The sequence below is a fragment of the Pteropus alecto genome, unplaced genomic scaffold (genome assembly GCF_000325575.1).
Source record: "Pteropus alecto unplaced genomic scaffold, ASM32557v1 scaffold5, whole genome shotgun sequence".
NCBI classification, from domain to species: domain Eukaryota; kingdom Metazoa; phylum Chordata; class Mammalia; order Chiroptera; family Pteropodidae; genus Pteropus; species Pteropus alecto.
Genome location: NW_006441953.1, coordinates 25,412,695 through 25,426,604, shown reverse-complemented (window position 1 = coordinate 25,426,604; position 13,910 = coordinate 25,412,695). Strand labels below are relative to the sequence as shown.

Genomic DNA, 13,910 nt, shown 5'->3' with positions numbered 1-13,910 from the left:
AAAAGGTTGTCCATAAGAAGTGACATTAAAACTGTAAGAGAAGAAACAAACAGAAGTCAGCCAATAAATGTATGTTACAGAGAGAGAAAATGCAAATGTTTAAAGATGAGAAAAATGATATCTTAGAGAAATAGCTGAGTATAGCTAGAGAAGGGTGTGTGTGTGTGTGTGTGTGTGTGTTTCTGTGTGTTATATTTAACTGTTGTCTTTTTTGTCACAGGTGAGGATATGAGGAAGTGTACATAATCCCCCAGATTGGACAAACATTTATGATGTGTATATTTTACCACAATTTTTTAAAAGATGCACACAAACCCCGAAGTAAACACTAAACCAATGAGGTACTAGCAAATATGGCAGATAAAATAGACACTAAAAAGTACCTAATAAGTCCAAAAGACATCAGAAAGAGACAAAACACGAATAAAGAAACAAGGGAAAAACAAATAGCAAGATGGCAGGCATCAATTTAACCATATCAATAATTACATTAAAAATGTAAATGATCTAAACAGATCAATTACATAGCAGAATGTTGGACTGGATTTAAAAAAGAAAAAAGAAAAAAGTAAGCCCCAACTATATATGCTGTCTGCAAAAAACTGAGCAGTTACCCTGGGTTCACGGAGAGAAAGAGGACTTTGTACCAGGCATTGTGAGGGGCCCAGAGAAGGTTAAAGATTCACATAAGAGGTTTTTATTCAATGACAGCCAAGGTTTATTTCATTTCATTTCATTCCTATGAAGACCTTAAAATGCTACATTAAGACACACATGACACTATCTGTTCCTTATGGCTTTGATTTAGTTTGAAACTTTGGTTTTCCACCTAAATTTGTAGTCAATGCTTTTAACAAGCCCCATGAAACCAACTTGCCAAAACTCATACTAGTCATCCCTGAATAAAACATAATGACTAATGCAGAAGGGTACACCGGTTGCTCCCAGCTAGCACTTCCGCTCCCACAGACTATCTGAATGTTTGCATGGACTATATTTGTGCTCTAACCTATTGACACAGGTTGTATTTAGTCGTGTAACTGGTTAATTGAAAAACTTTTTAGGCCAACATAATGAATGCAAAAAATTGTTTCTAAGTATCAAATTGGTATTTTCTATTTCTTTAGTTTCTTTCCCAGGAAATGCACACAAAGTTTACTCTCTATCTTCATTCTAATCTACTCAAAAAATGCTTCCTTTCAAGGCCTTTCATGCCCATCAAATATGAAGAAGGATTCTCAGTACTCTCTATCCTGTAACCCTACTGTCCTTGTCTTCAGAACATTCAATTTGCTATTTCATGTTTACTATTTCTACCATTAGATGATAAAGTCAATGAAAGCAGGACATTTGTCTTATACTCTGGCTCCCTAGTAATTAGAACAGGATGAGTCACATAGGAGGGGCCCAATAAATACCCAAACGATTCAGAAAGATTCCTTAAAGATAACCTGATGAAATAGAGACCATAAGCACTCAGGCTGCAACCTTTCTGATTATCTACCAGTTCAAATAATATCAGATAACACAGTTCCTATGTGTCCCCCATCCTCTAAATGAATTGTGCCCTGAATTCAAACTCTGTCATGGCTTCTCTCTCACTATTCCCCCCCCAATATATATCCTTCACTACAACCAGACTGCAGTGCCAAGTCTCCTTTGAACATTTGCCCACTGAGTTCAATTTAATCTGCAAAAGATCATACTTAAAAAGAAGTTTTAGAATGTGCGCTGGATGAATTGTCACTGTTTAGCATGTCTGTTACCTCATTATGAAAGAGCCCTAAGTAAAATTCACATCTATTACAAGGTAAAAAATAAATAAGTAAATAAATCTATTACAAAGTAAAACAGAAAACATATACTCAATCTCCAAAGGCTCATATCGAAGATAATAAAGTAATTACTGCTTATTATAAATGCCGAGAACAACCATAACAAGTGACCTGACGGCAGGTACAACAGTGCTGTCCTGTGTGCTCAGTGATCCCACTGCGTGGGACAGTCTTTTCTGTCACCTATCAAAATCTCATCCTCAAGGCTCAATTCAGTGCCATTTATTCATTAAATTTTCTGATCGTTTACCGCAATTGGATGCGAGGTCTCTCACTTCTCTGATTCCCACAGAATCTTTATTCAAAATCTCCTAAAGAATGTACGCAAATAATACACAGCCACAGGATATGGTATACACATTTTCTTCTCTATTAGAAGTGTTTGAGGGTGAAAGTTCTTAATCTTATTCATCTTTACATCCACTACAGTACTTTTGAAAATGTGTTGTAGACATTTGCTAAACATTTATTAAACTTTTGTATTTGTTTCTCCATATATCACATGTTATTTGAACTGAAATGACACTTCATGCTGAAATTACACTGTTCCACCACTTTGAAGTAGGACAAATCTTGGTTAACTTTTTTGGTTAAACAAGCTAAAAGGCATGACTTAGATTCAAATTTTTATATTCCACTGAGAATGAGAACACGTGCATGTCCTAATACTCTACAGCTGATTACTTACCTGAGACCATGGTCTGTGATCTGATAACATCCGGACAAACTGAGAAACAGGAGCACACGGCCAGTCTCTTGTTCAGATTTTTCACTCCCAGAGTAAAGTAACAAGTCTTTTTCCCTAAGCAGTCTAGTCCTTGATGCTTTTCTACACAATGCAGAAGACTCTGGGAGTGCTGACATAGTTCTTAGAGCTGTTCCTGTACAGCAAAACGAATGACCACAGTACGCAAAGGCTGGAGAAGCACAATGCTGCTGCCAGCAGACGCTAGTCCTTAGTCCAACGATGTCCTTACTGTAACCACCAGAGGAAGAACAGTTTAAGTTGGTTGCTGTTTCCATTACACAGAGACTTTCAACATTTCTATGTCTCCATTCTACCGCATCTTCAATATCAGCCAGATCTTCGGCATCTAGCATCCACACATAAGGAGAAGTGAAATCTTCAGAAGATACAGGTTTAGTCCAGGGGTGTTCATTATCTATTTCTTCTCCGATGCCCTTGTTAGTTAAATCATGCAGACAAGCATACTGCTTGCTGGACTGCATGGTAATGTCTTTATTTTTCCATGTAGTCAAAGTAATTTTGCTTGCAGAAGTTTTCAAAAGGTCACTCTGATGAGAGGTCAGAATTCCAAGAGCTCTAGAAATCTTCTCTAGAGCCACATCTGTGATTTTTTCACATCCGGACAGATCAAGATGCCGAAGACTCTGGCAGCAACCAAGCCAAGACCAACTATAATTCAGAGGTAACAAGACTATTAGTGGATATTGTTAAAATTCTTCAAAAGCATTTGATTATATATAAGTAAATGGAAACTAAACAAAGATTTTTAAATCTAATGTAATCAATCAAACATTTACTGAATACATATAGTCAGGCACTACTTTAGATGTCAGAGATACAAAAGCACGTAAGAGTGATTAGGGACTAAGAGGCTGCGAACCCAAAAGCGTAGGAAAGGAGAAGACTTAGTTTACTTTGCTAAAAAGTAACCAGCAGAGGAAAAGCTGTACACACATGAAAGGAAGAGAGTAACTAGTCGTCAACAGAGGAAGAACCAGAGGAAACAAGCTCTAGGAATTGGCAGAGGTGAGCCTTAGCCAGAGAAGGGGACAGCTCTCCCTCAGAAACGGGAAGAGAGGTGCTGATACAAACACTAGGGTGAAAAAGAGAAGAGTGAGGTGGAGTAGGAAGAAAATTGGTGGCATCCAAAGAAATAAAATCTGTGAAGAGTGTACCCAGCTTCAGAATAAATATGAAGACTATAACAGGGAGCTTTGCCAAATGGTACTTGGAACCCGAATGAAACTGTAAACTTCTTAAAAACATTCGTGCCAATCTACATGGTTGCACAGCAAGGCTCAAAGGCCTAGACACGGTGTAGGATTATAATGATGAAAAGATGTTACAGATTGGAGTTTGGGATCAGCAGGGACCTATGGACTGGATGGTGCTATCAAGTTAGAGTCATACCCGTCTAAGATTTAACATTAAAAAATAACAGTACAATCAAATTACAACTATGCAAGTGAGAAACCATTCTACTGATTCGCAGTTAGACATCATATTTAAATATTCAAAGATAACTGACCTGTCAAACGCAGAATCTGAAATGTCAGTTTGGGTAAGATCCAGATGCTCCAGATTAGGACAAAGCTCCAAAATCTGCCTAACCTAAGGGGGGAAAAAAAATTACCGTGAAGACTTACAGACTTTTAGTTAGACAAGACAGAGACCGTTTAGTAAATAATACAATCCAGCAGTTTTCAAACTTCTGTACATGTAAAAATCACTTCAAATCTGCATTACCGATGTATATTCTGGGCTCAAACTCCAGAGAATCTGCTTTAGTAATTGTGAGATTAGACCCAGGATATTTACATTTATCAGGAACACCCAAGGAGATTCTGATGTGGGACGTCACAAGATACATTTTTATAAAGCAGAGATTTAATCTCACTTGCCCATCTCACCATGTATCATATAGTATAAAGAATTATAAAAAGCTGGGCTTCATCATTTAACATCTGCAAAACTGAACTATATCCTTTTCTATAGTGTATAGACAATGGTATCTATGTACAAAGATTACTGTGAGAATTGAAATGAAATAATATGAAAATCAGCAGTATATGCCTACCCCTGGGGAAGGAACTCTCATGGGTAAAGGTTTTTTTTTCCTTAATTAAACTCAGGAATAAGGAAATCAAATTTAGATCATTGCTACTTTTTATTAATACTCAAAGTAGTGATAATTTATACATACCATTTTGCTGGAAACTGCAGAGCTGTATGCTAATACTAAAGTTTTTACAGAAGTACCAACATATGGCAGAACATTATGAATTAAGCCATGGAGTAAACGTTTTTCCATTTGTGCAATGCTGATAGCAATCGATTCCTCTGCAGTCTCTTCTGTAAAATGAATTCAAAAGTCTAAGAACTTGATACACTAATTATAATTAGGCTACTCAAGGAATCACCAAATTATTAAATGTGAAACGCTTTTTGCTATCCTTAAACTCTCTTATGTATGCAAAGCAAGTCAAATGGACAAGGTCTCACTCTCCAGGACTTAACATTTAACAGGTCTGGCATCAACTAAAAAGAGGCAGAAGGGAAAAAAAGTTTACAATGAGAATAAAAATGAAAACTTTTTTTCATATACTTCAAGGTTGAAGGTGATTTTCATATCAAGATAGGTAGCAGAGGAAAGTTAAAAATAACTCCAGTTTCAGGTACTGAAAATGGTTTTGGAAAAAAAACTTTGAATACCTGAAGAACAGCAGGAGTTATTCAAGAGAATAGAGGACATCAAAAGAAAAATGAGCCATAATAAACGTATCATTCATTATTTTACCTAAATAAAAGAGAGACAGAGCTAGAAGAGATCAGAAACAATTATGATGTCCTGGTCATAATGAATCAAGCAAAAGAAAGTACCTTAGAATTTTTAAGAAGTTAAAAATCAGCATGGCTTTTGCTTTTAGCTTAATAATTTCTACAGAACTTGAATATTTACAATAGGATGCACTACTGTTACAACAAACACAACAATGAAAAAGAACCCTACAAACTCCAATTCAATATAAAGAAAAAAACACACTAAATACATTAAAAAGAATAAACTAGTAATTTTGTCACCTTTCTCGGGGTCCCATTATTGTTATGCTTACCTGAAGACCTAACCTGAATGTCTCTAAACATAAAACAGTTTAACAGAATAAGTTAAGGAAGGCATATTAAAATAAAATAAAAAAAAATGTAGCTGGGCAAAAGGAATAAAACTAGAAAGAATAATTCTGAATTTGTAACCAGTGGTTCCATGTTTACAGATATTATCCTAAATTCCTCCTTTAGCCAAACATGCATAAAATATAGGCATAAATATAACTTCTAGTTAACTCTATTTATTCTACTCTAATTTTATTCCCAAATGATTCTGGTTTTGTGGCCCTCCTTATCTAAATGTATGTTTACTGTGAAATCTTAAAAAAAATAAATAAACACCCTATGAAGAACAATAACATACAATAACTTCTCTGCAGGACTAGCAAAGACAGCTAAGCTGGAAAAACTAAAACAAGGCAGGGCCAAAGCTCAGCCCTAGATCCACTACACACTGAACAGATATATCACCTCAGAGAGGCTTAATCACCACAGCCTTAGCCTTTCCCTTTCAACAGGAAGGAAAACGACGGCCTTCTCTTTAGCTGTCTTCAAGGGTTGAGACAAATGCACTAAGTTTGGTAAAGCCTTGAAAACTCAACATGGGCATCATAAATTAATTTTCTAGAATGGAGAAATCAAGTCTTCCCTAAGGTGACATCTGAGTAAAGACCTTACCTCCTTGAAGTATTTGCTCAAATTTCTAAGGGACCTTAACTAATCTCTTTATTTAAAATCATAACTTCCTTCCTCTCTTTCTGGCACTTCCCTTCTTTATTTTTGTCCACAGCACTTGACACTATCTAATACTGTATATATTTTGCCCGTTTATTGTCTGCCTACCTTCTCCAGATTTTAAGCTAAACAGGCCAGGGATTTTTTTCCTCACATTTTTTTTTCATTATTAACATCCTGTCCAAAAAGTGCCTGCCACAGGGCAAGCCCATCATCAAATCTAACTGGGACAAATCCCTTTCTTCCTTATATAGCACCTTCCAAAGGTTCAAAACTATACCAAGATGTGGCACCTTCATTTCGTAAAAATAAACATGCTGCTGAAAGAATAATCTTTATATTTATAGTCTTTACTTTGCCAGACCACCTTACTATTTTTTTAGTGGGTAACTTATAAACAAAAATTCCCTATAGGTTCAGTTTTACCAAGTAGAAGAACATTTTATCTGTTAATTTTTGTTACTATTTTATCATCTTCTAGTAATTATTATCTGAACAATATTAAGGACAAACTTTATATCTTCCTCCTCCATATTCCCAAATAGTATCCTTCTGCATCTCTATTAAAACTCATTTTCGATTATGTACTTTTGAATTAAGGATTGTGATTCTAAATTTTCACCCGTGAGTTCAAGGGTGGAGAAAAAGTCTTATTTACCCTTGAATTCTCCCACAATGCTTAAAGAATGGCTACACTAGTTTTTATAAATCCTTACCATTTGCAAAGAATTTTCATATGTGTTATTTCTAATTCTACAACAACCATGTGAGGCAAGTGAATAAATGGATTCAACAGTTTCATGCTCCTTCCTGTGGGCCACATATGTCTCAATAAATACCACTGAACTGAATGAATGAAATGGCTCTAAAAAACACACTGTAAACTGCAAAGCGCTGTACATAATGAATGTACTTTATTTCAATAAGAAAAAAGCTATCATTTTCTAATTTTTTAAAGTATTTAAATATAAAAACATTGGCAACAACCTCATATACATTTAAAAATTACTTTAAACAGAATACATTTTAAATTTGCTGATTTACCTCCAAATTTTAAAAAGTAGTAGGCTTAAAAACATCAATATCTTTAGAAAACACAAATAACATAAATCCTAACACCTAAATGTACTTATTAAATATGACGTTGTTTATTAAAGCACCGTGCCATAACTTGAATCCCAAACACGGCTTACCAGATTCATCTATGTCGGCATCTTCATCCCATTCCTGAAAAGCACGACTTTCATCTTTTCTATTTTTCACCCATTCCTCATCAGGTTCGGTATCAAGTTCGGTTGCAGGGCCACTATACCAGTCACCTACTCGGCAAATAAACAGAACAAAATAAGATTAGACTGACCACCATTACAAAAAAAACAGACTATTTATAATAAAAGTATCTGCACACAGAAAAAGTTGAACCCTAGGCAATGGGCTAGCTACTGTTAGAAACAGTCAACTGTGGTTAAAAAAGATTACGCTTAAATAAGCAAGGAATTCCATTTCAGACAAACTAAAAAGAACTATGAAAAATAATTATCAATGGTTTTACATGCAGTTTTAGAAAACACTGAAAACAACCTAACCTTTTTCCCCTACTGTGGCCTCACACTGGCTCCAGCAATACCCCCATTATGATGATGGCTAATAAACAAAAGGAAGCAAGACTTTCAGCTGAACAGTGAGTTAGACAGCAATTCAGAAGTAGATGAGAACAGAGGTCAAAGGGAAATATTAAGGTAAAACTAAACCTTAAAGATCCTGGAGAATAGAGTGCAAATAAATTATATGACTGTGAAGTGAGAGACAATGCAGAATTAATTTACTGAACTCCCAGCATTACATCTTAATTAGCGTTTCTCAGCCTATACACTACTGATATTCTGGGCTGGGTAGTTCTTTGTTGTGGGAGGCCCATCCTGTGCATCATAGGGCGTTCAGCCGCAACCTTGACCTCTACCCACTGAGTCCAGTGTATACAATCCCCAGACTGGACAAACAAAAATGCCTCCACAGACATTTCCAAATGTCCCTTGCTGGGGGCGGGGGGCAGTGGATAAAATCAATTCTGAATGAAAACCACTGGAAACAAATACTACAAATAAATAAAAATAAATAAAAAACATTTTTATCAGACCTTTTTAAACATATTGAAAAAGAAAAAAGGCAGCATTTTAAGATCCAGTTAATTCCGCAGACGTCTAGCACAGCACACCACATTTGATCTCTATCAAATACCTACATTATGCATTTATTCCCAATAATTCTTCATTAATTAAAAATATAGCTAAACAAAAAAATATTTAAAATGTCTACATTTGCCTGGACTTTCATTTAGTAATTCATTATACTACAACTAACAGAAAAACTTATTCCACATAAAAATAGTAATTCTAATCATTTGTATATTGTCTACCCAAAAAGCAAAATAGCTTCACTAAAAAAAATCAAATATTTAGTAATAGCTTATGTTAAAGTGCTACATATTAATGGAAAAAAGGAAGCTTTTAAAATCAGTCATAATTTAATTTTGTGAGAAATAGAAATTTCCATGTCGAAGTAACAAATTATAGAAAACTAAAAAAAACTATGTGAACTTCAGGTTAATACTCACCTAGAAGAAATTATTTTAATTCAGTGACAGAACAATATATGTAATATTAGCTGTATTTATCCCATTACTACATTATATGCTCATGAAAAGAAAATTTTCTTTAATTGTTCACATGTAAAAGTAACTTACCACACGAAGTTAACATGAAATTTCGATTTATAGAATGAAGCATTACTAATCACAAAAAAATATGCTAAAGACAAAAACAGATTCAGTTATTTCAAGCCACTACCAAAAAGGGGCATAAATAGTACCTCATCTTTAAATTTTATAATTAATTTATTCTGTATTTTTTTAATACTCAATCTAAGTATTTAGAGTTGCTCTGACAACCTATTAATTTTATTTCTATCTTTTTGTTATGGAAAATTCCAAACATGTCAAAAGTAGGAATAGCATCTAAAAAGTGGCACAGTGAATACCCATGTGCTCATCACCTATCTTCAACAATTATCAACATTTTGCCAATTATTCTGCATTCCCTCCCCCAACCATTTTTTCCTGATTATTTTAAAGAAAACTGCACACATCACATAATAAAGCCATGAATATTTCAGCATTGCTAGCTTTTCAATGATGCATACAAAGAATACATAATCTAACTATGAAAGTTTCCCTCCCTGACCTTGCTTATTAATGTTTATGAATATCCATCTCAAAATCAGAGTGAAATATTTTTAAACAACTAGAATCTCATTACCTACCTCTGGCCCAGTGAACAGGGTAGAGATGTTTCCAGAGCGATCCAGTTTTTGCCAGCTGAGACCACTTAGTACTCACTTGACTGCAGCGACATAATTCCTGAGGATTGAGATAACTGAATATTGACAGCATTACCTCAGGAGGAAGGTGGGTTATACCTGTGGATTGTTCTGACACATCCGTTTCTGAAATAAAAAAAAGTAAAACTTTAACATTAAAGGCTATGAGAGCAAATGCCATAAGAAATTACAATCACATTTCTATAAATAAAATCCAGTGCCTAAAATCCACTCCTTCCAGCTTGCAAGACGTGGAAAGGAAACAACGTGGATTAGAGGTAACATGGGGATGTTAAACTTGTTAAGAACCCGTAGGGTTAAAACTATCTTGGCCCAAATCATACTTCATCAGTAGGAGCTACACTAACGAACACAGAATTGACTTCCTCTTACAGAGGCGTCACAGGAAAAATAATACTCACTTTGTAGCATAAGAAGCATCATTTGAAAAAGGAACCCAACAGGTTATACAGCTTTAAATCAACAAGGGTAGAGTCAGCCAGATTATGAGATCTCCAAGGCATTTTAATGACACACGAATCTCACATTTTCTATTCATGCATTGACTCCTCTATCTTCCTTGTGTTCCCTCTTTGATTTTCACATTTCATATGAGGTCTGTGAAATTTGAATTCTTTAACCTACAGGTACCCTAACCTATTTATATACTATTTATGAGCCATTTGAGACAATATAAAGATTTCTAATGCTGGTATACATTTATTTAGAATCTTTCATCAGCAACTATTCTAGGAAAAAAGTCATTAGATGTCTAATTTCCTATAATGTATCACTTCGGTAGCAATTTTCGGAAAGAAAAATGCAAATAAGGTACACAATAAAGAACATAAAATATAAGAGTCATCATTAAAGTGCTACAAAGAATATGAGAACTTGTGTATCTGATTTGTCTTCACAAAGCAACTTAAATACAGAAATGCTATGATCAAATTATTTTAGCCTAACCCTTTTTAATGGCAAATATTTTAAAAATAATACAGCTATAATTTGCTTTGAAGAAATGAGAAAATTAAATGTAATAAGGATGATGCTTTTAAATCCCATGTTATATTACAATTAAACCAGACACAACAGGTCTTGGCTTGGTGTCTCAGGCACAAGTTGAATCTCAGAGTGAAGCACAGAAGCTTTATGGGTTTAATTACAGCTTAACCTATAAAAACGTCTTTGTTTCAACATGCATCTCACTTACTTTGTTAAATAAAAATAAGAGAAAAGGAACAATTTCAAAGAATTTTAAGCCATTTTAAGTGTCACTGCTATTGCCCATACAGAAGCAGCAAAGGAATTTTTACTAGCCTAAGGATGCCAATTTTCTTTAATCACGTTTTAAAAGGCAAAGCTATCGAAGATAAATAAGAATAATAATGAGAAAGTCGTTTCTAAGAAAAAAATCAGGCATATTTTATTCGCATTTCTCATTTGTTTTCACAAAGTAAGTGTACATAGAAAAACTATGCCTCGTATATTCACTCTCCTGTGTATTATTGTATATAAACGAAGAGAATGACACACGGGAAGGGAAGGAGTAAAAAATATAACCGATTTTGAAAACTGATGAAAAAAACGAGGAAGGATAAAAGCCGCCACTATGGTCAACAAAGCTCAAAAAGCTGGATAATACTGCAAAGGTGTTATGTAAATGGTAGTTTTCAATAATTCTGAGCAGCCAATAATTATTATTATTACATGTGCATATAAATTCCTTCAAGGAACACTGGACTGCATATAGCCCAACCACATGAGATTTTAAATTATAACACTAAATTCTTGGATAGAAGCTACTGTCTTCAATTAAATTTATACTTGAAAATAAATGGCTTAAATTATTCCTCGAACGAAACCTAAAGTTCAAAGCAACAAGAAACAAAATGCCTTGGAATTAATAACTCATTCACTATCTGAGCATAGGCATCTCACCTTTATCTGACTTTTCATCCACAGAATATTTAAAAAACTTCTGTCTCTCCTCAGCTTGATTCCAGAGGCTCAAACCTCTGAGGAGTTCCGCAGTATCCTTCTGAGAGCAATGCTGTGCAATCACTTTCTTTTTAATATCCTTAAGCTCTTCATAGGTAAAATATTCCATTAACATGGGCTGAAATACCTAAATTAAATAAAAAGGTCATAAGGAAAGATGCTAAATTAACTTGTTTTACTCTATACCTTTTAAATTATTAATGGCTCAAGTCCAGTATTATGACTACCTATTTCAAAGTGATAAAAGTTTTATGTTACCACTTAGTTTAACCAAATTATGAAAAGATTATCACCAAAAATATCTTTCTCTCAATGAATTCTCTGGCCGATAAGTCAATCCTAAATAACTTCAAAGCATCAAAACCAAAAGGTCTTCCTATAGAGAGCTTGTCAAACGCTCTTGATCATTCTCTTACGGTTGGACAGTTAGGTCAGTTAACTGCCTTTTGTTACAACAGTAACTGACCTCTGCTCAAACGGCCTCTAAATCCTATGAGAATGGTACGCAGCGTATCAAAACCCTAAAAAATCAGAGCTCTACTGAGACCTTTGACTACTCAAAATGACCTACGAGATTTCCTCTTCAAAACACAAGCTTAGTCCCAACTTCCAGCGTATAGAATTAGAACCTATAGAGGTGGAGCTTTTGTATTTTTTTTACGGTTCTATGGATAATTTTGATGTGCATCACAAGGAACACTGCTCTGGTAACTCAGCAGTTCCAATGCTGAATGCTTGTTACAGTAACCTGGGAAGCCTTTAAAATATACCCATACCAGGATCTCCCCCCTGATTTAACTGGTCTGAAAAGGGCTTAAAAGTGTTTTGTTTTTGTTTTTGTTTTTTAAATATAACCTAATTATAAGGTGAAGCTACAATTGAGAATCACTATAATAACTGGTTTACAGCTGAACAAGTACAGAGTTCCTCATAAAATATTTTCTCTATTCCTTACCCTGATATGCATTCCACTTTAGAGAATGAAGAGAATGAGAAAATATTTTGCTCATTCAATTAGTGATATCCTAATACATGTGTACTAGGCATAAGACTGATCGTTTTAATACCACCATTTAATTACTAAAATCCACTACTAAAAAAAGAACACTAAAAAGTCTTCAAACTTAGCATGAAAATACAGAAAAAGTTTAAAGAATCCTCTAAAGGTTCTGAAAACACATTAGGGTGGCATATAAAATTATTAACATCAATACAGTGTAATCTGCATAAGAAAATATTTATTGAATAAATGAATTAAAATCCATGAAAAGCCACAACACCTCTACGAGGGAACAAATTTATTGGTTTTTTTCTTGGACTTTTCTTCATTTCCTAAAGTAAACGAGGCTTCCATGAATTATTTTGAAGAATTAAAGGAAAAATAATGTTTTTAAACTTTCATAAATCAAAATCACAAGAAAAAAATTATGCTTACCTCCTCTTCTTCTTTCATATGAGGAAGAAAATCTCTTGTAAAAGCCTCCAGTCTCTCTTTTAGCTGTTTTGCGTAATTTAACTGCTCATATTCATTCTAGAAACAAAAAAAGTTTGTCTTCTATGAAAGTTATGCTCCATTATTTACATTGTACCTGATCATAGGAAGTCAGTTTAAAATACAACATAAAACCTTAAAAAATATAGCCTGACAAGTAGCAAAGTGTTTTCTGTACTGTTCTAAGTCTACAAGGTGCCCTTAAGATCTTTTAAAGGAATCCTGAATTCCTTTAGTAATGGCATCTCATACTTCTTTTTTAAAATGTCATATAAAGTCTAAAAATAGCAAGCATATCTCCAAGCAGTCTTCAAGAGCCTACTGGACTCTATCATTACAGAATCCCTTTAAAGTCATCTACGCAATTCAGAACACCTGTTACATTATCCTACAGAAGACCATATACGCTTCTAAAGACCAGGTATCAGTTACTAAAGGCAAGGAGTTCACTACATCTTGAAGTAAAGATTCTAAGTCTCGACAACAGCTAAAAAGTTCTTCCTCATGTAAACTAAGATCACATTTCTCGGCAACTTATCCATCACTTATACATCAGCCCTCTAAACTTAAAATGTGTGGAATAATAAAACTTTTTAAATGTGGGAATATTTTATTCCTG

General features: G+C 34.4%; 1 protein-coding gene across 1 annotated transcript in view; it reads right to left on the bottom strand.

Annotated features, from left to right (window-relative positions):
• The window catches only part of FBXL5 (F-box and leucine rich repeat protein 5), a 24,832-nt gene that overhangs the window by 8,994 nt on the left and 1,928 nt on the right, over positions 1 to 13,910 (bottom strand). The window contains exons 2-8 of the mRNA XM_006918983.3: positions 13,235 to 13,330; positions 11,740 to 11,926; positions 9,742 to 9,924; positions 7,617 to 7,742; positions 4,787 to 4,935; positions 4,112 to 4,194; positions 2,524 to 3,252 (exon numbers count right to left, since the gene is read on the bottom strand). Coding sequence (XP_006919045.1) covers positions 2,524 to 3,252; positions 4,112 to 4,194; positions 4,787 to 4,935; positions 7,617 to 7,742; positions 9,742 to 9,924; positions 11,740 to 11,926; positions 13,235 to 13,330 — 1,553 coding nt within the window. The remainder of the gene's footprint in view (positions 1 to 2,523; positions 3,253 to 4,111; positions 4,195 to 4,786; positions 4,936 to 7,616; positions 7,743 to 9,741; positions 9,925 to 11,739; positions 11,927 to 13,234; positions 13,331 to 13,910) is intronic.